A 26,546-nucleotide genomic window follows, 5' to 3' on the forward strand; every position below is an offset into this window, starting at 1 on the left:
CTATGGAGACATAAATTTTAAACCATGGTAGAGTAGAACTACATTACTATAAACATCAAGAAGATGTGACTATAACAATGTATATGTCCTAAAACATAACTATTCAAACAACTATAATGCAATTAAAATACAGTAAGAACAACACACCTGTGACTTAACAATAGTATTATAACAAAGATTTCTCCTGAATTTGAGGCAGAAGGTTATTCTACATGAGGCTACTTTTTAAGACTTTATTTATATCCACAGGCATTAAAAAAAGTATTTCCAGGTATAATATTGGAGTACAGAGGGGAGGGTAAGTAATAGATACATGCACAGTCTGCAGCACTGTTGAGTAGAAATTTGTGCAAGGATGGAAATGATCTATATCTGTGTCATCCAATATGATAGCCAATAACCACGTGTGGGTACTGAGCACGTGAAAGGTGGTCAGTGTGACTGAAAAAAATAAAAATGTAATGTAATCTAATTTTATTTAATTAATTTAAAATATAAAAGTTACACGTGACCAGTGTTAACTGTAATTGTACAGTGCAGATCTAATGCATTCCTTTAAAAGCAAATGGTTAAGATAGGCCTGTAATCCCAGCTACTCAGAAGACCTGGGCGGGAGGAATGCTTGAGGCCAGGGGTTTGAGATCAGCCTAGGCAAAATAGAAGGACCTCCATCTCTAAAAAAAGCAATTTTAAAAAATTAGTCAGGCATGGTGGCATGAGCCTGTAGTCCCAGCTACTCAGGAATCTGAGGCAGAAGGACTGCTTGAGCACAGTAGTCTCATTAGGTTTCAATGAACTATGATTGTGCCACTGTACTCCAGGCTGGGCGACAGACGGAAACTCTTTCATATAATATGGCAATATCAGAAACAGTTTCAAAGAAAAAGTAATCATCTAGACAAGACTATTTACCAAGCACATTAAATTATGGAAATGCTTATACAATAATCCATATATTTTTACATATCTGAAAAGACTCCCTAATTTAAAGAAATAGCCACAAATGTAAGGTTTTTTGTTTTTGTTTTTCTTTGAGACAGAGTCTTGCTTTGTCGCCCAGGTTGGAGTGCAGCGGCATGATCTCAGCTCACTGCAACCTCTGCCTCCCGGGTTCAAGCAATTATCCTGCCTCAGCCTCCTGAGTAGCTAGGATTATAGACGTGCATCACCACACCCAGCTAATTTTTGTATTTTTAGAAGAGACAGGGTTTCACCATGTTGGCCAGGCTGGCCTCGAACTGCTGACCTCGTGATCTGCCCACCTCAGTGCTTGGGGCGGAGCAGGGGAGATTATAGGCGTGAGCCACCATGCCTGGCCTGAATAAGGGTTTTTTTTGTTTTGTTTTGTTTTTTTAATTTATTTTAAAGAGTTTCGTAAGTGGGAGACCTGACAATATCTGACTTCAAGGCTTCATACAAACTGCAGTAATCAAGACAGAGTAATATTGGCAAAAGAACAGACAGGTAAATCAATGGAACAGAATAGAAAGCTCAGAAATAGATGCACGTGAATATAATCAATTGATTTTTGACAAAGAAACAAAGGCAATGCAGTGGAGAAAAAGTCTTTCAACAAATGGCCCTGAACAATGTAACATCTACATGCAAAAAAGTTTATCTAGACATAAACCTTATACCCTTCTTTTAATTCCAATTATTTAATTCCAATTTATTTATTTTCATGTTATTCACTGGATCAACTTCATTTGAAGTTTATACTCTTGATGGTGAAATATCTGACATTATTGTGAATTTTATCACAAATTCACTTTAAAATTTCAACACTGAATATGTTTGTAAAAATGATAACATGGGCGCGGTGGCTCACACCTGTAATCCCAGCACTTTGGGAGGTCAACGTGGGTGGATCACCTGAGGTCAGGAGTTCAAGACCAGCCTGGTCAACATGGTGAAACTCTTTCTCTACTAAAAATACGTAAATAATTAGCCAGGCATGGTGGCAGGCACCGGTAATCCCAGCTACTGTGGAGGCTGAGGCAGGAAAATTGCTTGAACCCGGGAGGCGAAGGTTGCAGTGAGCCGAGATTACACCTCTGCACTCCAGCCTGGGCAAGAGAATAAGACTGTCTCAAAAATAAATAAAATAAAATAAAATAAAATAACATCAACATATATTTTTGTGGAACACAGCATTACGGTTAAAAACCATGTTTTCTTGGGTACACATGGATATAAAGATGGGAACAAGAAACACTGGGGGCTACTAGAGTGGGGAGGAAGTGACGGGAAAAGGGCCAAAAAACTAGCTATTGGATACTATGTTTAGCACCAAATCTCAGTGTCACACAATATACCCATGTAACAAACCTGCACATTTACTCTTGAATCTAAAACAAAAGTTGAAATTATAAAAAATAAAAATGAAAATTAAACATACCAAAAATAAATGCAATGTTTCCACTGAATTTAGAAATTTGTGTAGCTGCTTGAAAGTAACTGTGGTATTCATATAATTCATAAAATTAATTAAAAATGAATCAATCAGAGACTCTAGAGTAAAACGTCAAACTATAAAACTCCTAGCAGATAGCTTAGGAGAAAATAGAAATGACTCAGTTTGTTGACAGCTTTTTAGGTACACCACCAAAGAGATGATCCATAAAAGAAAGAAATAATAAGTTGAATACTACTTAATTAAAATGTTCTGCTCTGTGAAAGAAGCTGCCAAGAGAAGGAAAAGAAAAGCCACAGACTCAAAGAAAATATTTACAAAAGACATATCTAGTAAAGAATTCTTATCCGAAATACACAAAGAACTCCTAAAACTCAGTAACAAAAACAAACAAATTAAAACATGGGCAGGCCGGGCGCAGTGGCTCACGCCTGTAATCCCAGCACTTCGGGAGGCCGAGGCGGGCGGATCACAAGGTCAGGAGATCGAGACCACGGTGAAACCCCGTCTCTACTAAAAATACAAAAAAAAAAAAAATTAGCCGGGCGTGGTGGCAGGCGCCTGTAGTCCCAGCTACTCGGGAGGCTGAGGCAGGAGAATGGCGTAAACCCGGGAGGCGGAGCTTGCAGTGAGCCGAGATCGCGCCACTGCACTCCAGCCTGGGCTACAAAGCGAGACTCCGTCTCAAAAAAAAAAATAAATAAATAAAAATAAAAAATAAAATAAAATAAAATAAAAATAAAACATGGGCAAAAAACCTTAACAGACACCTCACCAAAGGAAGTATACAGATGGCAAATAAGCAAATGAAAATATGTTTCACATCATATGTTACCAGGGAATTACAAATTAAACAACAATGAGATACCACTACACACCTATTAGAATGGCCACAATCCAAGAACACTGATAAAACCAAAAGCTGACAGGGATATGGTGCAATGGGAACTCTCATTCATTTCTGGTACCAATGCAAAATGGTACAGCCACTTTGGAAGACAGTGAAGGTTTCTTACAAAAGTAAACACTCTACTATATGATCCAGCAATCATGCTCTGAGGCATTTACCCAAAGGAGTCAAAAATATACATCCACACAGATTCCTGCACATGAATGCTATAGTAGCTTTATTTATATTTGCCAAGACTTGGAAATAATCAAGATGTCCTTCAGTAGATGAATGTATAAATAGACTGTGATACATCCAGACAATGGAATATTATTCAGTGCTTAAAAATGAGCTATCAAGCCATAAAAAGACATGGAGGAACTTAAATGCATGTTACTAAGTTAAAGAAGATAATCTGAAAAGGCTATATACTGCAGGATTGCACCCTAGATTCCAATTCAGAATATATGATAGTCTGGAAAAGGTAAAACTATGTAAACTACAAAACAATCAGTGGTTTCTAGAGATTAGCAGAGATGGGTAGATGAACAGGAAAAGTACTGAGGATTTTTATGGCAGTGAAATTACACTGTATAATACTCTAAAGGTAAATACATGTCATTGTAAAGTTGTTTAAACTTATAGGCTGTGTGGCACCAATAGTGAACGCTAATGTAAAAACTATGAACTTTAGGTGATAATGATGTGTCAATGTAAGTTCATCTATTGTAAAAAATATCCCACTCTAGTGGAAACTACTGACAGTGGAGCAGGGTATGTGTGTGTGGGAGCAGGGTTATATGGGAAATTTTTATACCTTCTGTTCAATTTTGCTGTGAACCTATAATTACTCTAAAAATAGAGTCTATTAAAATCACAAAAAAGGTTTCATGAATTAGGAATATTGGATTCAGTACCAAGAGTACAAAATGCTAAAAAAGCCAATCATTGACAGAATAAACTCCCATCAGGAATAGCTGTAATATATAAAATACTAATTAAAACTGAGAATAAATTAAGAGTAAAATTTTTTTAAAAAACTATAAGGTGATACATTTTTTTTATATTTTCTTAAGTACCTATATTTAGCTGAAAGATACACATTTTACATGATGCTGTGAAGGGCAACAAATGAAAACTCAGTTTCATCTAATTAGTTAAGAAACTGAAAGTGACAGACACTTTTTAATATCTTGGATTCCACTTGAAAATTTCGAAACACACAGTTTGTGGTATTTTGTGATTGTATGTTCCCAGGATCCCATTCCAATTAGCAGGTGAAACTTCTGAGTTGTCTTGAAATTCAGTTTCACAAAGACAGTAATGAATTGTTTCCAGAAACATGTGGACAATCATGGATAGTTCTAATTTGTTGGTTGAACTGAAAAGTCCATGAAAACGTAGTAGCTACAAGATCTGGTTAAAAGTAAGATCCCAGATGAAGCTCCAATATTTCTATTTTCTCAACTTCTTAATTTTTGTGATCTAAGCTCTCTGTCCTTAGCAGCTTATGGCATACTTGTTTTTCACTACTTACATTTATTCTCCATTAAAAGGTAAATGTTATATGTAAAGCACCCTGAGCATCTTAGAGGAGAAAAAATAAGCACATTTAAGTAAATATGTAATGTAAATATCAAGAAAGACAGGAGGATTTGGGGTGTCCAGAATTTGAAAATCAGGAAAACACACACAGATAAAAGAAAAAATATATACAACACAACACATAAAAGAAAAATGACAACAAGCTGATTAAAGTGATGTTCTCTGAGTTACCCTCTCCTATTAGAGGGGTTTCTATTTTATCTACATTGAACTTTTGCTTTAGTTTACATGAAATGATATAAAAAGTAGAATGAGAACACTATGTGGTCTTTATAAAGATTGAAAATAAACTATCAATAGCCTTCTAAATGTTATGATCATAATCTCTTTATTCTCAACTTACTGGAATCAATTAATATTACTAACAGAGAGCAAAACTTGTATTTCAGTATCTCAGGAATCATATTTGACCTTTAATATCTTGTTAGCCACATTGTTCCAGTTATTCTAATATAAATAGTAACAGTAACAACAACGACAACTACAACAAAAACAATAATCTATAAAGTAGATACTATTACTTTCCCATTTTGACAGAGGAGGGAAGTGATGCACAGAGGTCTGTGAAAATTTTGAAAACAATGCAAGAGCCACATTAAAAATGAGATTCTTTATACTACCAAATTACAGTTTACGTACATAATTTCCATATGTATGTCATAATAATTGTAAGAAAGAAGAAATCAGCATTATTGTATACCATTTTTTACAAAAGAAAATTGAGCATCAATAAGATTAAATCATGTATCAAAGGTCATCATATTAGGAAGTTTTCGATTCAATATTAGAACCCTGCTCTTCTACTTTGAATTTCAGCTTTCTTTCAGACATACTCTGCTGTTGCTAGGGGTATTTCAATGGATATTAGTCAAAAAGGTGTGAGCATATCAGAATATATATCACAGCAAACAGAGCTTATAGTTTGGATGTATTAGGGATGTTCAAGTTATTTAACTATTAATTCAGCATGGGCAACAAGGTATCAGAAGGAATGCTGGGTCACTCAGAATGGACTCTGACAGTCTATGGGCTGATTACCAACTCTGTATACAGCTCAAATAAACTGAATAACTGATGCATAAAGCGAGACATAGACCCCAGAAAGAAGCGGTCAATGGCATCTGCATATTTGTCAATGTTTAGAAGATATCTGGGTTCTGTTAGGGCACATTTCTTTCGAGAGGAACATTGCAAAGTGAAGAGGAATATGCACACAAGTGTGCCTTGAAGAGTGTGAACGAGACAATGAAGAGTCCAGAAAACATTTCATTTCAGACACAGCTGTAGACAGTTGATTAAAAATAATAAAATTTAGTGTAATAAAGAGACGTTAAAGAAGGTACTGTAACAAGGCTTGCAGTCACCCTTTTTTGCTCTGCTGTTTCCAGTTCTGTCTCTACTGCTTACCATCTGACCTTAATAAAGTACTTCAACCTTTCTGAACCTCAATATTTTCTATGTAAAACAGCAATAAAGATACCTACGACATGGGACTTCCGAGGAGATTAAAGGAGGCTCTTTATTTCCGAAAATGAGATCATTTTTATAGTAAAATGGGGAGCTAGGAATAATTAACCTGAGCCAAGTGATTTGACATAAGCTAAGACTATACCAGACAAACTGAAATATGGGCTCATTCTAGTTAAAGGTAACCTCAATAATCTTAAAAAGAAGTTTAGGAAACTTTTTTTTTTTTTTTTTGAGACGGAGTCTCGCTCTGTCGCCCAGGCAGGAGGGCAGTGGGGCAGTCTCAGTTCACTGCAAGCTCCGCCTCCCGGGTTCACGCCATTCTCCTGACTCAGCCTCCCAAGTAGCTGGGACTACAAGCACCCGCCACCACGCCCAGCTAATTTTTTGTATTTTTAGTAGAGACGGGGTTTCACCGTGTTAGCCAGGATAGTCTCGATCTCCTGACCTCGTGATCCGCCTGCCTCGGCCTCCCAAAGTGCTGGGATTACAGGCGTGAGCCACCACACCTGGCCACGGAAACATTTTTGACACACGAGATGATCAGAGTACCTTGTTCATGGAAATGTCCAAATAACCACACATAAAAAGTGTTTAAAAAAAAAAGTTGACTAAATAAACATCACTGAAAATCTCCATTTCTCCTGGGATCTGGCCACCCATACATTTGTCCTCAAATGAAATACATGAACTTCTGTTTTAAGGTAGGTTGGATCAATAGTTCCTAAAATTTCTACCGTCTCCCATTTACTCACAGAAATATACATTAAAAAGCACAGAAAAGCACAAAAAACAAAAACAAAATCTAAAGAGAAATATTTTGCTGAAAAAGGAAGATAACTGTCCTCATTTTAAATGGTTGTGTATCAAGGAGGAATACAGGCCTTTCACGGGTCTAGCTTGGAAAGTAAAAACTGGTTCAAAACAAAAACAAAAACTGGCTCTCACATCTATTCTCTTACTCAGTCCCATCTAAACTGCTCTTATCAGTCTCACCATTGGCCCCCAAAGTACTACATTCAATGACTGATGTTCAGTCCTTACTTTACCTATCACCATGATTTGATTCAGTGGATTCCTTTTTCTTCTTAGAAGTATTTGCTAATTCGGCTTCATGTACTACTTGAACACAGAGTTCTCCTCCAACTTCAGAGGTCACCTTTACTCAATCTCCTTTGCAGGTTCCTAATCATGTCCCTGAACTCTCACTTTGGAGTGTCCTAGGCCTCAATCTATATTTTCCTTTGTTTAGGCCAAAAACAGAATCGTCCGCTCCTCTCTTTCTCTCAAGTCTCACATTCAATCCATCAGAAAGTCCTGTTGGCTCTAACCTCAAAACATATCCAGAAAGTGAGTTATTATGGTGCTCACTATTACCACATTAGAAAAAGTACCCCATCATCTCTGAGGGGTATGAATGTTTCAAAATAGGATACTAAAGGTCTTTATATTTCAACCTTTGTTCTCTGATTATATATTATCAACACGGCAGACAGAGACAACAGGATTCAGTTCGACTCGCTGACAACTGAGTAAAAGCTCAAGTCCTTACCATGGTCTGATCTTAATTACTTCCTTAACCTTTCTGAATTCTTGTGCTACTAAATACCTTGCTTTTCTGCTGCAGACACACGCTTAGCTGTTCCCTGATGCTACAGGCATGCTCCTGTTACACGGCTGTGCATTTATTTTTCCCCATGCCGAAAATGGCCCTAAATTAGACATTTGGACATTTTTCCCCACCAAATGCCACTTTTTCAGCTAGGCCTTTTAGTGCCACTCTGTCTACACACATACATACTCTAACTCTCATTTTATTCTACTCCTTGGAACTTATCACTAATATTCCATATGATTTACATATTAGTCTTGCTTCATTTCCATCTTTCCCACTAGAATGTAAACTATATAAGGTCAGGTATCCTTATCTATATCCTCCTCTACTCTATCTCAAGTCTCCATGAAAGTTGCTGGTACATTGTAGATACATAATAAGGCGAGCTCTATTTTAGCTTAATGCCTCCATATACAATATTATGGTCTCTCCCCTTACCCACAATGCTCTCTTAAAGTGTAAATTCCTAACAAACTCTAATAGCTCTACATAAAGTGGCTATAAAACCAGTCCATGGGGATACATGCTGCAAACTCAGTAAAGGAGGGATGGATTACATCAAAGTATTCTAGAAACAGCATATTAGATTGGGAGTTGGGCACATCCACCTTTTCTTCAGCTCAAGTCCTGACAATGGTAATAAACCATTATCTAAGTAGAAAAGAAAGAGTACCATATGCAATCCATGAGACAAAACTTGGTAGAATCTTAACTCTCTCTTTTTATTTCATGGCTCTGATATTCCACCTCCTGTATGTGTGTATGTACATGTATGTACACATACGTACTGTGTATATACCTCTTTCCCTTATTTTCAAGACCAAGGGTATCATCTGAATACTCTTCAACCATGGTCTTCATTTTCTTTTATATATTTCATCTTCAATGAAGATTTCAATATTTCTATATTTCAATATTAGTCCAAATATCTACAGTCAGAGTTCAGTCCTCACTACTGTACAAAAAGCTATTTTGTGAAAGTCATTAATTTTCTTCTTGTTAGGAAAAATGCTTCTTACAGCATTCAGTACTGATAACGACTACAATTATCTCCTTGAAAGTACCTTGTTCATAAAAATACCTTTGCCCTTGACAATATTATCTTTCTCTTAAATTTCTTCCTCATGAAGTCATCCAGCTTTTCTGTGTGTTTTTCTGTAGAGCTGTTTATCATATACATGTCTACATGCATATAAATATATTTTTAATCATAAAAGGATAAATATTTTATAACACATAATTTTTAAATTATGTTATTAACATATAGAATACTAAATACTTTACTCAATATATGCTTAACATATGTTTAGAAGCCACTACTCAGATTCTAAAATATTTAGTACACATAATTTCAAGTAAAGTATATAGAAGCTAAAAAAGGTATCAGTAAATCCACATATCAGAAATGAGTGATTAATTATAAAATATAATATGGGCTCATGAAAATTCTTACAGATCATGAAGAATTATAAATTCTAAAATGGGTAACTTAAATGCAAAATAAAAGGCAATTAAGTTGTATAATATTCAATAAAAGGAACAAAAGTAAAATAATTTTAAGCAAAGGAACAGGGAGATTCACAAATTCCTCAATAAGTTGATTCAGACCTCTGTTCCTCCTCCTTTATTAGCACCTCTTAAAAGCCTCCTCTTTCTGTATCTTCTCTAACATTATGAAAATAAGTTATGGATCTCTATCAGTCCTACTCTGATATTAGAGGTAACTAAGAATCTACTCATTTAACATTCTATAATGAAGTTTTACCCTTTGACTGAAAAGTAACTTATTCACTCAAATGTTTATTCAGAAGTTGTTCTATCCTGCATATTGGTAATAGGTCCTGTCTTAAATGTGACTGCAGAGCTGAAAAAAAATCACATACCCATAGAGTTAAATATTTATTGGGTTATGTGTTAGGCATGGGGACACTAAAAACCAAACACACACATAAAACCAAAAAAGCCATTTCATGTTCAAGTCCTGATTTCTGGAAATCAACAATGGAAATGAAGTGAAAATGACTAAAAATTAGTTTGCATAAGTAAACAAAAATTAGATCACTGCAGGCTTTATGAGAGCAATATGAAGACACTGACTTTGTCAACACTTTTCACACAAAGACAACTGGGAACATATTTGTAGATTATCAAAGTTAACCTGATTTACATGCTGCAACGAGAGAGACAGAGCATCACAGGGAACTATGGGGTTGTCTCTAAGAGTATGTTGGGCCGGGCGCGGTGGCTCAAGCCTGTAATCCCAGCACTTTGGGAGGCCGAGATGGGCGGATCACGAGGTCGGGAGATCGAGACCATCCTGGCTAACACGGTGAAACCCCGTCTCTACTAAGAAATACAAAAAATCTAGCCGGGCGAGGTGGCGGGCGCCTGTAGTCCCAGCTACTCGGGAGGCTGAGGCCGGAGAATGGCGTGAACCCGGGAGGCGGAGCTTGCAGTGAGCTGAGATCCGGCCACTGCACTCCAGCCTGGGCTACAGAGCGAGACTCCGTCTCAAAAAAAAAAAAAAAGAGTATGTTAGAAAAAGCTTATTTTAAGATGTGGGCTTGTGTTACGTGATAGGGGGCATCAAGGAAGTGGGGCTTTGTTTTGATTGGATGTTGTAAGGAAGTAGGGTAATTCTATGTTGAGTGTCCTAAAATTTTTATCTACATGGCAGAAGGAATGCAGAGAGGCTAAAGCTGTATTTAGTAAAGAAGCATGATGTGTCACATTAAAGAAGATGAGGGATATTTGGTCATCAGGGGTGGTTTGGACAATGCTATTCTTTTTGACCGTATTAAGATATGATTACAAAGTGGTCTTGCTTTTATCTTGATTCATCACAACCATGGAGTGTCCCTGAATGATGCTGGCATTCTTAGCAATTGTTTATATTCAACCAGAGAACATCACAGACTAGCTGCAAGTACCAAGGCAGCATCTAGCAGTTCCAAAGCCTAACTGAAGTGCCAAGCCAGCTACTGGCTATCAGTAGCTGATTTTATCTTTCTCAAATGATTATAAACAGAGACATAACAAGATCATACTTATGTTTTAATGAGTTTGGTTTGGCAGAGGTGATGTGAAAACTTCTAAAGGAACATAACATTAGTAGCAGAGAAGACCAACTAGGAGATTGTCATCTTAAATAGAAGTAAACCATGATATTAGCTTTAATCAGGGTTTTGGTGATGGGAATAGAGAGAATTGGACATTTTCAAGAGCTGTTAAGGAAGCAGGATTAATTGAACTTGTCAAAGATTGGACTTGTGAATGGTAGAAAAAAATCTAGATGACCCAGTTAGCTTTCAGGTTTCTGGATTAGGCTGTTTGCAGGGTGAAAGGAAGGAGAAAGAATAAAGGAGGTCTGGGGAAATAATGAGATTTAAGATATCAGGCAAACATCAATTAAAATTGTCTATTAGGCAGTCAGATATATCACCCTCGGTTTTTTTTTTCTTTTTTTTATTATTATACTTTAAGTTCTAGGGTACATGTGCACAATGTGCAGGTTTGTTACATATGTATACATGTGCCATGTTGATATGCTGCAACCATTAACTCGTCATTTACATTAGGTATATCTCCTAATGCTATCCCTCCCCACTTCCCCCTCCCCAGTGAAGGACCGGTGTGTGATGTTCCCCTTCCTGTGTTCAAGTGATCTCATTGTTCAATTCCCACCTATGAGTGAGAACATGCGGTATTTGGTTTTCTGTTCTTGTGATAGTTTGCTGAGAATGATGGTTTCCAGCTGTATCCATGTCCCTACAAAGGACACAAACTCATCCTTTTTATGGCTGCATAGTATTCCATGGTGTATATGTGCCACATTTTCTTAATCCAGTCTGTCACTGATGGACATTTGGGTTGATTCCAAGTCTTTGCTATTGTGAATAGTGCTGCAATAAACATATGTGTGCATGTGTCTTTATAGCAGCATGACTTATAATCCTTTGGGTATATCCCCAGTAATGGGATGGCTGGGTCAAACGGTATTTCTAGTTCTAGATCCTTGAGGAATCACCACACTGTCTTCCACAAGGGGTTTTAAGAAAGAGGTTTTAAGAAAGAGGTGTGAACTAAAGATACATACTGGGGGAGGGTTCATTCGAAAATAGATACTATTTGAATGGGAATGAATGAGGATATCCAGAGAAGAAAAACAAGGACTGTGAAGAATACCAATATTAAAGAAAAACTGAATTGGAACAAATGGACAAAAATGTGAAAGAATTAATCAGGAGAAAGCAGTATCCCATAAGCCAAATGAGGAAAGAATTTCATGAGGGCAAAGAGGTTAATAGGTTCTAGTTCTACAGAGGGACTGAGTAAGATAAGGCACGTATATTCACATGTGTGTTTACAGGCGAGGACACTTTCTTAAAGATGAAAACACAACCAGTTTAAAGGCTGATGATAAAGAACCGGGACATAGATTTTTGACAATCTGGATATACAGCTGAATGGAAGCAGGTGGCTTAATACACAGTCAGGGATGCTGCTGAGAACATACACACAGAGATGAACCTCAACCAGGTGAAGCCTAGCCTCTTCCACCAAGGCAGGTGGGAAAAAAAAGAGAGAGAGAGAGAGACAATGAGCACAAATACCCACAATCTGAGAAATATTATTTTGACTAAAGTAGGAGATGAAGTCATTTACTGTGAATGACGGGGAAAGTTTAGGTACCCCACAAAGCTTGAAATAATTGTTGAGAGAAACTAAGGAGAAAATATACTTAGGATGAACGGAAAGCTTATGAAGAACTGCTGGTTTTGTTAAAATATGTTATTAAAGAAATGGAGTAATGCCTGACAATGACAACATCTACGTATAATCACGACAGCAGGTAGCTGAATTGAGGAGATGAGAGAAACAGAAGCTTTTAGCAATAGCAGGAGAGCCCACAGGGATGCTGAAATGACTAAGAATGAAAGAACAACTTGGGTGAAAAAGTCTACTAACCTAGTGCCAAAGTCTTCAATGAGAAAATATGATAAAATGGTAGATAATAGATGGCCAGAAGTCATTAACTGCAAGGAAAGAGGTATTTTTACATCAAGAGAGCAGTATCTTTGGAATTGTCTCTGTTAGGTGAGGGAGTCAGTCATTCTAAAGTAGTGGGGGTACAAAAGAGGGATGAGTCACAGTGCTGTTTTTGAGGGTAAAAGTGGTTTCCATGTATGAGTAGAATAAGTACACAGGACAGAAGTCTTGTCTGGAAAAAGGGTTTGAGCCTGCCGAGTGAGAGAGTGTAGGAAAGCACAGGAAGTGAAGCAAGGACAAGAAAGTGCAAAAGAGCATAGAGAGAAAGATAGAAGAAAAGATAGACTCGAGGTACATATACTCTGGGTAGTAAACACAGATAACAGAGATAGGAGAAAATGGAAGAATTAACTGGCTTGATGATTTCCAGCGGGAGTTAGTAAAAAGTTGATTCCGAAAGAGTGTAATCAAATGTAGATCCCATGAAGAGCCCAAAACCAGATGACCATAACGACTTGATAGGCAGGTTTTCAAGAGAAACTGGTACAAGCTCCAGATTTTCAGACACCTTATCAAACCCCCTTGCGATCAGAGAAGGCCATTTTTTTATTACCAATTTACGTTACCATGTGCTCACTGAAGTAATTTGAGTAGTTAGAATCTGTTAATTCAGCTAAAAAGTCTGAACTGTGGTGACATTAAAAGAATGTGAGAGGGAACCGCTAGGTAAAGCCCAAGATTGTGTCCTAGAATATTGATTCTCAAGCCTTTATGTGCATAGGCTTCGCTCCTGGAAAATGTTCAAAGGCAAATTTTGATTTACTAGTTCTGAGATTCTATATTTCTGACAAGCTCCCAGACAATGTCAATATTTGTGGTCCAGGGCCATTTTGATTAGGAAGTTTCCCTAGAAATCAGCTTTTAAATAAGTGCATTTTGTTAATTATATGAATAAAACACATGGCGAATATACAAGGAAAAAAATTATGCTTAGGTTTAAAAGTTCCATTTTTTAAAATATGTGAAATTGAACTGATAATGGCCTATGATATGCTAATTGACTAAAAGCATTTGAAAGGAGTAAATGAAGAAATCAAGTGGAAAAAGAAAGAGTTGGTAATATTTAGCCATTTTTATTAATACCACTCAAGTTCGTGACACGAGCCTGCCATGAGTTCAAAATAACCTATATAAACTGACAGGTGATATAGTAAGAAAATTAATGTATACCTAAACTGAATATCCTCCATCATTACTATGTATTTCTCTTGAGGATTTTTAATACATATACATTATATTGAGCCTGAGGGAAACATCAAGGTAAATCATTTCATGTCCTATTTCAGTAGGCAATTAAGAACGATGTTGTTATTTCAGAAAATGAGAGTTCAGGGCGATAAAGGGGACTCACAAGGTATCAGAAAACCAGTTATAAAATATTGTACATTTTTGAGCACTTTTAGTCTGTCATGCTCCCACTATTGATAAAATGCAAATCGTTCAAAGGCAACCATGTAACACGAACTTTTATGATTTATATTCCTGAAATACTGGAACTCAATTTTCCTGCCTGATCAAAGCTGTTTTAAGATAAAGAAACAGACTATCAGACAGAAACCTATAAGAATCAAATCAATAAACATTTTTAATTAGTTGATAAAATGCCAAAGGTGATTCATATTTTCTGTGGTCAAATATGTGACACGAACTTTGAAAATCAGAGTTTAATGTTCTCTAATTAGTGTTCTACTACTCAGATAATTTCCCTCAAAAATCATAGCAAACAATATACCTTCAAAGAAGTAAACTTGAAAAAAGACATTTTGCCAATTTTCTACAATTACATATTATCTTTCAGTTTAATTTTAAAACTCAAACATTAGTAATATAATCATATTTCTCATTTCTTGAAACTGTTTAGAATAGTCTATTATAATGCTGACAACATGTCTTATAAAGTTAATAAATAATTTAAAATAACTTTCCAATTTATAAATAGTTAACTCTAAGAAGAACTGGTGATGAAATTGTCTCCCCTTTTTCAAGCAGCCTAAATATAGATTTTTTTCCAGAATATATATATATATATTTGTTTTTCTCCAAAAGTTCCAACCCCAACAGCAAACATTAGCTTGTAACTGAGGTAATGTTGTATTTGTAAAAATACAATAGATTTTGAACTTCAGGATTTGAATCCTAGAAAGAAAAAGCAGAGCTAATGTACACATTTAGATGTGACCTTCCCATGGATAGAATTACTTTTCATTCATAATCACTGCTTTTTAGCTTGCGTATTGTATTTACTCTGCCTGTTAGAAATTCTTTTACAAACTGTTGCCGATCATATACAAAGATGCATGTTTTATAATTGTTGAAGTCGAAAAATTAAAGCTTTGACAATTTCCCTAAAGATGAAGCAGCTTATATTAAATTAATAAAACTTCCTATTTGTGAAGGTCAAAATTATACCATCTCAGAAGGGAATAACAACAACAAAGCATCTGTTACCACATGTAAATACTGAGAAAGGCTGCACATCTTTTAGTTAAGGTAATACACAAATACCTGGGAAATTTAAATACCTTATAATATATGACAGGGATTGATGACTATAAAGAATAACTTTTTGATAATAGTGAGCATATAAACATGGTCCTAAGTATAGTATCTATATTATTCTATTCTATTTTACACTATTCTACTCTACACAATTCTGCAAGCTTGCTAAGGCCTAGCCTTGAGGTAACTGAACAATATATTAAAGAAATCAACATGAATTCATGTTATAAAATTGTTAATTTACAGTTAAATAATGTGTAAGTTAAGGTAAGTTTATGAAAGGCATCCCTAGTCAGTCACAGAAGAATCCAGAAAGATTTCTCTAGGCTAAACTTTGATTTTGCTTGCTATCTAAAATATACTTTAAAGATATATTATTTTATCTTTAAACATTTTATCATTTAACATTTTATCATAATGCATATTTAAAATTTTATCATATTGCATTAATCTATCAACTAATAGAATCACAGATAACAAAGCACGGAGTTTACAAGCAGCACAAAATGTGCACACATATAAAAATTAATGCATAACCTACATTGACTTTTTCTTTTAAGTCTGAGAAGTTGCCTTCCTTCCGATAGATTGCAAATTCAGGACTCTGCAACACGGCTTCTGAGCGAGTAATCCAACTGTGAAGTTCAGTTATATCAACATCCAACCTAAGACAGCAAAAAATAAAAGTCATTATTTCTTATCTCTTTCTTCTATATAAAAAAAGGAATTTATCCGCATTTATCATTCTTTCCTCAATCTGAGACTCCTGCCTGATGCCTCTATTAGTATTAATAGCACCACTATTTTCCCCGTTAGGTAGACTCAAATTTGGAGTCAGCTTTGATCTAGAGTCTTATGATCACAGAGGTCATTTTATTCACCTCAATGTAAAAATCACTTCTACAATATCTCCTGTAAGCTATTACCCAGCCTCTGCTTGAATGTTTGCACTATTTAAAAAAGTACTACCTCCCAAGATAACCTTTTGTTTTTGGAAAGTATTTACGAGAAAAAAGAAATTCCTGTTGGTGGTCACCGTTGAACCACATGCTCTTCTGTAATCTCCAGTCATATTGCCTCTGGGTTTGGCCACGTGACTTTCTGTCACAAATGGGACAACAGTAAGAGTATTGCAAGTAAGGTTTTGATAAGTGCTTGCATGTCAGAGCTTGACATTTTAGAGCACACACCCTGAGAAGACAACAATTATATAAGAAGTACAATGACCTTGAGGAGATCATGTTTTAAGGAAGTTTAATCTATCCATGTGAAGAGGCCACATGAAGAAGCATGGGGCACCAGGAATGCAAATAAAGCCCTCTGTGACCCATCTCAATGCCAGCTGAAGACAGACAAATGAGTGCTCCAGTTGATGCCACATAGAGAAAAGAAATGCCCAAAGGGCACTGCCCAAGTTGAAGAACTGTGAGAAATAATAAGTGCTGCTTTAAGTCACTACATTTTGGTGTAAGTGGTTATGCTGCCATAAATATCAGATCGCCTATCCTGTTATTTTCAAACTTTTTTTTTTTTTTTTTTTTTTTTTTTTTTTTTGCAGAAATCTTCGGAGCCACCAGGGATAAATTATTCATTGTAATCAGGTGATTTAGGTATAGAAGAGCCAAAATATGGACTCAACCCAAGTGTCTAATAGAATAGTATTAAGCCTTTAAGAATATGAATATCCTTTCATTTGCAGCAACATATATGAACCTGGAGGAAATCATGTTAAGTGAAATAAGCCAGGTGTTATGACATGATCTCATTTACATGTCTCAAATACATATGACATATCTCAAAGACATATGACATGTCTCAAATATGACATGATCTCATTTACATGTGGAATCTAAAAAAAATCAAACTCAAAGAAACAGAAGACAATGTTAGTTTCCAGGAGCTGGTGGGGGTAGAGAGTAGTTGGAAAGATATTGGCAAAAGGATACAAAATTATAAATATTTGAAATCAGCTCTTTAAATTCATCAGTAGATACCTGATCGTCAGCCTACCCTATGCTTAGTCACTTCAGCGGATATTCTATGGTTTGTTGGTATCTTAGTTTCCTTAAGTTTGGTACTTAAAGGAAACATATCAGTAGTGTGTAGTATAAATAAGGAAGAATAGACAATTATCTTTTTGGTTTATAATACTTTCATTGATATAGCCCATGATTTCAATAAATATTTTCACTTCAATATTAGACTTTCAACTCACATTGCAATTCAATTGAGTTAAAACTTCTAGAATGTTTTCACATAAACTATCATTAAACCAGTTATATCACAACCTAATTACTATCACAAACTTGTGACCTGGTCTATTGAACTCCAATTTCAGGACTTTGAATCATATAAACCTGTTAGAATTTCTCACTTTAGTTGCAGGCTATTGTTTTAAAATTAAACAGATACAGAACTTAATGGAACACAAAGCCCTTACAAAAACATATTCTCATTTTATATTCTTACAAAATTCTTTGGTTGGGTAATCACCAATTCCAACTGCCCATAGAATGAGATGGCGCTTCAGAGAAATTAAGTTAATTGACCTCAGTACCATGGATCAGAAACTTATTTTATCTAGTTCACCATCATGTCCTTCCACATCAAAAAGGGGATGGTTCATAGCATACAGATTGAGTTGTTATTTATCAGGGCTATCCAACTTGAAATTAAGAGACTAGGGATCTTGATTCCTCTAAATTCCATGTCATTGAATGTCAGTAAGTTATCTGTGTATGCATTATAAATGTTTATGGATTTTTATTGTGTGATATATGATTTTTATCTTTCCTATATATTTTATCCACAAGTTTGATTATCAGGTTTCTATTTCTTCATTCATAATGTTGATTAAAATATAGAGTACAATTACATGCTGTAAAAATCTTTCTCTCACACTCTCTTCAGCAATGTTAACTCCTTGAATAAATACTCTCCTACTATGGTCATTTGGTAACCTACCCAAACGAGTACATCATTTATGCAGATTTATCATCACAATGTCTTAAAACATTTTCATTTTTGCTTTGGCGCAACATAAAGTTTCCTGTGTCTCTCAATCTGCAAGCATCTACTTGCCAGTATATTGGACAGAGGAGTGCTGGAATGTTAATACTTCAGGGGTGACCCTTAACCAGTGAGAGCTTGGAATTGGTTGATCAATATCCCAGCTCCCTTGCCCCTCAGTTAGACAATACTGAAGTATGATACACACAGTGTCTCAAAGGGTTCCCTGCATGATTGAGCTCCAGTTCCTTCCAGCAATAACCTGATCCCTAAATGTGTGCCATCCTTTATTGGCTACTTTATTTTTCTTATCTCACTTCCCTACTTTGATTCCTGGGGTCACTTTCCAAATAAACTGCTTGCATCTGAATCTTTCTCTTCAGATCTACTCTTGGGGCAACCCAAACTAAGGCAATAATCAACACCCTCAAATGAACCTAGCATCCTGCCATACTTTTTTCTTTTTTTTTTTTCTCCCCCCAAGTTGGGCTCTGAGTCTCTACAGGAACTATTTAAAACCTTTTTTCAAAGCTCTGGCCCATCCTCTTTCTGCAGCTCTCTCAGCAGATGATCTTGTTCTCTACCTTATAGAAACAAGTAGAATTATCAGAGTAGAACTTTTGCACTTCCTATTTCCAAACACCATCAGATCTGCATGTGTAGCCACCATTCTCATTCCGTTCTCTTACATTTGAGTTTCCCTTCTTTTAATTAAAATCATTCCTACTACCTACATTTTGAACTTTATTCTCTTACTTTTGCTCGAGCATCTGAGTCCATCCATTTTCTAATATTTATTTGAGACGGAGTCTCACTCTGTCACCAGGCTGGAGTGCGGTGGTGCGATCTGGCCTAACTGCAACCTCTGCTTCCCGGGTTTAAGGGATTCCCCTGCCTCAGTCTCCCAAGTAGCTGGAACTAGAGTTAACACTGTTGACCATACTATCCTTTTGAAATTTTTCTTCCTTTGGCTTCATGATGCCACTCTATTCTAATTTGCCTTCTATTTCTATGACCATTGGTAATTTTTTCTTTGCAGGTCCATCCTCCTCCACCCTATCATTACGTACTAGATTTGATCATGCCTTGAATTACAATCTATTTATCAATGACTCTGATACGTGTATCTCTAATTCAGGCACTTCTTCTGAATTCCACAGCTATAAAACCATCTGCCTTTTGGATGTCTCCACTTGCATGCCGCAAAATCTCCTTAAACATTATATGCCAAGGTTTAATGTTTGATCTTCTCCCTCAAACTAGTACTCTATCAGTATTCCCCAGATCAGTAATTAGCATCACCACCCCTCATATCTGTTATCTTCATTTCTGCTATGGACTGAAATTTGTGCCCCACAAAAGTTCATATGTTGAAGACTAATTCCCAATGTGATGATATTAAAAGATGAGGTATTTGGGAGGTGATTAGGTCAAGAGGGTAGAGCCCTCATGAAATGAGTACTCTTAAACTGATCTGAAGAGATCAGCGTTCTCTTCCACCATGTGAGGGCACAGGGAGAGGGTACCATGTATGAACCAGGAAGCCTGCCCTTACAAGACACTAAATCTTCTGGTTCCTTGATATTAAACTTCCCAAACTCCAGAACTGGGAGACATAAATTTCTGTGCTTTATAAGCTACCCAGTGTACGATATTTTGTTACAGTAAACCAACTAAAACCCTCTCTCTTCCTTCCCATGTTTAATGTATTGCAAAGTCTATCTGTCACACATACATTCTCTATCTCCTGAATATGTATGCTTCTTCCTGTCTCCATAGCCAGAACCCAAATTTGTGTTGCCATTAAATGTGACCAAAAATACTGCAATAGCTTTTCGCTTGGCCTCTGGGCAATATTTACAGAACCCTCTATTTTACGTACTACTGGAAAAATTTTCATTTTTTTAAATTGATGCATAAAAGATGTACTTAGTTTGGGGGTACATGTGATAATTTAACACATCCATATAATTTGTAAAGATCACATCAGTGTACTTGGGATATCCATCATCTTAAATGTTTGTCTATACCAGATACATTCAAATTATTCTCTTCTACTTTGAAATATACAGTAGTAAAAACATACCTGATTATATTACCTTCATTCGTAAAACCAAAGACTTTCTCATTTTTCTTAACAAAATTTCAATATGATCCTTTATAATCTGACCTTCATAGACCTCTTAACTGTATATTCTACTTTGTCTTTTATTCAAGTACTTGTAGAAACAAATTTCCCCTCATATTTTCTAAAGTAATTCAGAGCTATTCTTTATTCTTGTTCCTCCTCCAAAGGAATAAAATCCTTCACTGACTCTCCCAAAATATTTTGAAAATTTAGTTGTTAGTATAATGCATTTGGGCCACTTTGGTGAAATTTATTTGTCTGACTCAATTATACATCAGATACCCTCTGACTCATAAATGTGAGATGGGAATATCCACCAGTCACTTTCAAATTCACGCTTTAAATTTAATCTCTCTAGTCTCACCCTCTTTTCATTTAGACTATCTCTAGGAAAGATTACTCACTTCTACTTAGAGGTCCCTGAAACCCAATTGTGGCTCAAGGTACTAGGCTGACATCACGGCTGAAAGAAATTTGCTAAAGCCTGTGTTGGAGAAAGATTTCTACTAGGCATAAAATTGACATTGCTCTTGTTTGCACACTGTAGGGGCTCAGAAAATGATACCCCAAAGTATGGCACTTTGACATGCTGAAACTTTGAACTAAAGAACATTGGAAGGCCTCAGAAGCAGCCTCGGAACCAAATTCTCTCTGACGTTCTCCTCCCCTCCTGTCTTTAACTCCACATTCTTCCCTGAAGTGAGTCATAGTAACCAGAATTCTTCTTCAAGGTAGGTCATAGAAACCAAAAATCCTCTCCTCTAACGCCAGTCATAAAAACCAGAATTATAACTCTGTATTTCCCCCACCTTTCTCTCCAGAAGCTAGCCATAAAAAATTACCTGACATACCTCTGTTTGATAGTAGGTCATAAGACCCTCATTCAAGTGGGGTCCTACCCCATGTCTAAGAGGAAGGAAGTCTACACAGACAGGCCTGGCTGGTTTTCCCCAGTCTATTACTATTAGATCATTCCCTTTTTGTCCAATCACATTCCTACATGGCTGTCTACTCTTTATCAAATCTAAATAGACAGTTTTCCTTTGGGTCATTGTGTCTTCATTTCTGAAGGCTCCCATGTCACCTAAAACTTTTATTAAATATCTCATGCTTTTCTCTTGTTAACCTATCTTTTGTTATAGGAATGTCTGTCATGACCTGTATAAGGAGGAAGGAAAGGGATCATAGCCTTTCTGCTCCTATAACACGTTGATGTAACTGTTATACTGCCACCTCCAATTCACTGCAGAAAAGTTTTTTTGTTTTTAGTTTGAAAGTAAATAATTTTCATTCAAAAAGAAATCTTATAACACTTTTAGAGGTGTATTTTCCTGAAAAATGCAAAATTGTATGTTTCCTTTTAAAACAGTCAATGTCTCCCTTTTTTCCCTTTCATAAAGTATATACTAAGTGCTTACTATGTGCCAGACATGCTATTAACTCCATGAAGAACAGAGACGAGAATGCATTAGTCCACATTATCAAATAATTTGGTTTAGTGAAGCATTTGTTTGACAAGATAAAAATGGTTTAGACACAGAACTGGGGCTCAGCTCACACTGGTCTTTTTAAGAGGATAATCAAAAAACACCTTCTCTGTAAATTAGGATTAAATCAGCTTCTAGCCTAGAGGCTCTGCCAAGTATATTGGTTATCTCCACACAATGAAGGCTTTGTGGAATCAACACCATGGTAACTGTCTGTTTGCTTCTCTGTCTGTGAAGATTTTAAGGGAGGCCTGGACACCAGTTGGCACGTAGTTCTGATAATTCAAATCAATTCAAACAACAGGATGTGAAATTCTACAGAAAGGGCTTTCCTCATTCAATTTTTGGTCTGATTTTATAAATTTGGAAGGGGATTGCATGCAGTGCGTGAACTTACCTTTTATACAAAGACCGTGTGGAGAGTGATTACACTCGTTTTCTGATTTACAGATTTTTAAAAAGGCAATTTCAAATTTTGCTAGGGCAGTGGTGAGGAGCGTGTTTCGACTAAGGAAAATAACCTGTTCATAAGCACAGAGGTTAATATGTTACACTTCCTTTCTGAAATGGAACAAAGAAACATATTGAGTCTGGACTCTTCTCAACTGTTAGAGTTCTTCTCTTCTTTTTCTATCATTATTGTGATATCTTGATTTCATGGGAAATAAGTGGAAACTGAACCCAATTCTTACATGATTCAAGCTCTGAGCTATTCCTAACCTAATCTTTTATTTATATTTATTTTATGTTGCTTCCATTTGGACTTCTTCCTTCAAACATCTCTGATTTCCTTACTAAAACTATTTTTGTCCAAACATAATGCACAGTCAGCCTACACTCTGATACTTAACATGTACCACCATCTCTTAGAGTTCTGGTAGTTAACTGCCAGCTACTAGCATTGTTTTATCTCCAATATTCTGCCAGTGGATAGCCTCATCTCTTCATGCCAGCAATGAGGATGGAAGGGTGAAGAGGAAGCACAGGCAGGGTTTCAAAGGCCTCCCAAGTACTCTCCCTGAGTGCCAATGGCCTACATCCAACGCTTAGGTTCAGTGACATTTTCAATGCACAATGAACACAGTCTCCTTCCTGGATCCTACTCAGACCCTGACTTCCAAGAAGCAGTTGCATGTTTATTTTATTCCTTATCAATTTAACAACTTTCGCTTCATCACTTTTTGTGGTTTGTCCTGTGGTTTTCATGTATTTCACTGCTACTAAATCTTCAGATATCTTTGCTGAGATGCATGGTAAATGAACAGGCTCCTCTGATTTAAATGTCTTCATGCTTATAAATTGGGTGCTATCTACTCTTCCCAGGGCTTTGCAGATGGCATTTTCTATCATACTTTGCACTACATGAGCCTGGGTATTTAATCAGGAACGAAATTTATCATTCAGATGTAACTCAGTTACCTCCTTTAAAAGCCTCAAGGAAAACACTGAAGACTTATTTTCAATGCCATATTCAATCTTGGATTCCGTACATGTCTTTTTGCTTCTTCATAAAATTACTCATTTCTAATAATTCTTTTTTCCCACTTTAACAACTCACATAAAACCACTGTTAATGAACTTACATATCATAAGTTGCTCATAATGGGCCCCTACACCTTTGGGATCAGCCCATTAATATATTCCTTAGTGCTTAACTTACCTTCCTCACATACTTAACTCTGTACTTAACATACTTCCGTATGTTATCACAGACTCTATCCCTCAAATGCAGTTTATCTTTACCTAGCTTAAAATCTCCTTTAGCTAATAAAAAGTAACTTCTCATTCTCTGTTCACAAATGATTATTTCTGTAATTATTGATGAATATTCTGTTCTCTATTCTTCAAGTGTATCTTTAAACTTCAGTTTGTTATTATTTATGATTAGCAGTGAAGTGACAATTTTTACTCCTTTGCAAATACACTCATCAGAAACCCCTGAAATTAAAACCTGTAAAGTCCCATTATACAGGGCAAGTAAGTCTTTGATTTTTTTTTTTCTTTGCAGAAGTGTATTACTAAACCAAGACAGTTTTTCAAAAAGACCTTCTATTTTTTGGAAGTTTCAAAATATCAAAAGCATGGGGCATATATACCAAATATTCAGACAGTGACAATTTTTCTCAGTATTATATTGTACAAATAGACTCAACGTCATCCAGTTGAATTTCCCATAAAAACGATGTAAATTAGGTTAATTACATCCCATATGGTAAATACTGGGAGATACCTGTGTGTATATATAAATGTTTAAAATAAATTTAAAGGCCAAAAAAACACATAAAAACATCTCAAAGAACTAGAGAAATGTTTGCCATTTAAGAAGTTGTCAATAGTAAAACATTATACGGAATTAGTGCTACATAACTGTGCTAATTATGTCAGAAGAGCCTCCTGATGGGCAGTGACTGTGTTCTGTTAATTTTCTTTACAGTGACTGTCACATAACCGATTAAACTAAGATGACACATTTACATAAATTTTAATTCAGTCACTTTCAAGATACCAGTTAGAACTCATCATTCCCAAATGTGTAAACTTTGAAAGTGGAAGTCCTCCAAGCTCCTAAACTTAACTAATTTGATTAGTGAACTAGGTTTATGAATGGTCATTTTACGTATTTAAACATCTTAGCGTGTAGAATTTTATAAAAACTTATGAGCCTTATCCTTAGAAACCTGAAAGTAAAATGCTGATGCCTCTGAAATACGTTAACCATTGCAGGGCCCCAGGGCTCTAGGCCTACACCAGATCACTTATGAAACCAATTCTTAATGTATATTTTAATGAGCTAGGAAGCAAGTGTTAATAGGAATAAAACCATAATTATTTTTTGTTGATATTAAGGAAGAAATAATTTTGGAGGTAAGATTTTCCAACTTTGGTATATTTTTAAAAATCACCTTTCTTCTTCAGAGTTTTAGAAAGTGAGAAGACATTTTAATTCCATATTACTATACAGGCACTCTCCTGACCTAAATCCCCAACCACGTGAAGATGAACTACTATTCATCTTACAAGACTCAGTTCAAGATACACATCGTCTGTGAAGGTTTTCTGGATCAACCTCTCTCTACTTTCAACTTTCCTTCTGGGAAAACTTGTCCCTCTCTGCTTGTTTCCATATGGCATTTGCTTTAAAAAAAAAATCAAATAATAGAATACAAATTAAATTTGCATCAAATAGGTCTTATAAAAATACCAAATGAAATTCAGTATAAATCCAATTTTTTTTTTTTTTTTTTGAGATGGAGTCTCGCTCTGTCGCCCATGCTGGAGTGTGGTGGAGCCATCTTGGCTCACTGCAAACTCCGCCTCCCGGGTTCACGCCATTCTCCTGCCTCAGTCTCCTGAGTAGCTGGGACTACAGGCGCCCGCCACCTCGCCAGGCTAATTTTTTCTGTTTTTAGTAGAGAAGGGGTTTTACCGTGTTAGCCAGGATGGTCTCGATCTCCTGACCTCGTGATCCACCCACCTCGGTCTCCCAAAGTGCTGGGATTACAGGCGTGAGCCACCGCTCCTGGCCAAATCCTATTAGTTCTAAAAATATTTTTAGGACTTTGAGGTGCATTGACTACATGGTAACTATTATATTTTTGTAATTACAGATTATTAAAGGGGAAATCCTGTTTAACCAAAAGAAAACAAGCTAATATTTAGACAAATAGCTCCCTCTCCAAATCAAGATAGTTTGTATACACACACACACCACATACACATTTGTAAGTGTGCCTCCCTCTGTGGAAGGGGGAAAGATAGGGCCACATGACTGTCTTGTATTTTGTAATATGTGTGATACGTGTTTGTGTATGTTTAAGTGTGCTTTAAATGTACAGTAAATGTGTGTTTAAAAATATACTGAGCTGAGGGTCAGGCATGGTGGCTCACGCCTGTAATTCCAGCACTTTGAGAGGCCGAGGCCGGCGGATCACCTGAGGTCAGGAGTTCTGGACCAGCCTGGCCACCATGACGAAACCCCGTCTCTACTAAAAATACAAAACATAACCGGCTGTGGCGGTGGGTGCCCATAATCCCAGCTACTCAGGAGGCTGAGGCAGGAGAATTGCTTGAACCGAGGAGGCAGAGGTTGCAGTGAGCCAAGACTGTGCCACTGCATTCTAGCCTGGGCAACAGAACGAGACTCAGTCTCAAAAAAAAAGAAAAAAAAAAGATATATATATATATACACACACACACACATATATATACACACATATATACACATATACATACATATACTGAACTGAAAATCAGGCACCACAGGTTTTAATCCCTAATTTTTATCTTTTTGGTGTTTTCTTGTGTAAATTAATTTCTTCAATCTTCATCGACATCTTGCTTTAAATTGTAAAAATTTAAAAGCTGTTATCAAATTGGTCTTGAAG

The 26,546-nt window shown here is 36.3% G+C and overlaps 1 protein-coding gene across 14 annotated transcripts in view; it reads right to left on the bottom strand.

Moving 5' to 3' along the window:
- The window catches only part of DMD (dystrophin), a 2,269,491-nt gene that overhangs the window by 1,433,850 nt on the left and 809,095 nt on the right, over positions 1 to 26,546 (bottom strand). For all 14 annotated transcript variants that reach the window (XM_050777140.1, XM_050777144.1, XM_050777148.1 and 11 more), the window contains one exon: positions 16,079 to 16,202. In XM_050777140.1, coding sequence (XP_050633097.1) covers positions 16,079 to 16,202 — 124 coding nt within the window. The remainder of the gene's footprint in view (positions 1 to 16,078; positions 16,203 to 26,546) is intronic.

Source organism: Macaca thibetana, chromosome X (genome assembly GCF_024542745.1).
Source record: "Macaca thibetana thibetana isolate TM-01 chromosome X, ASM2454274v1, whole genome shotgun sequence".
Lineage (NCBI taxonomy): Eukaryota > Metazoa > Chordata > Mammalia > Primates > Cercopithecidae > Macaca > Macaca thibetana.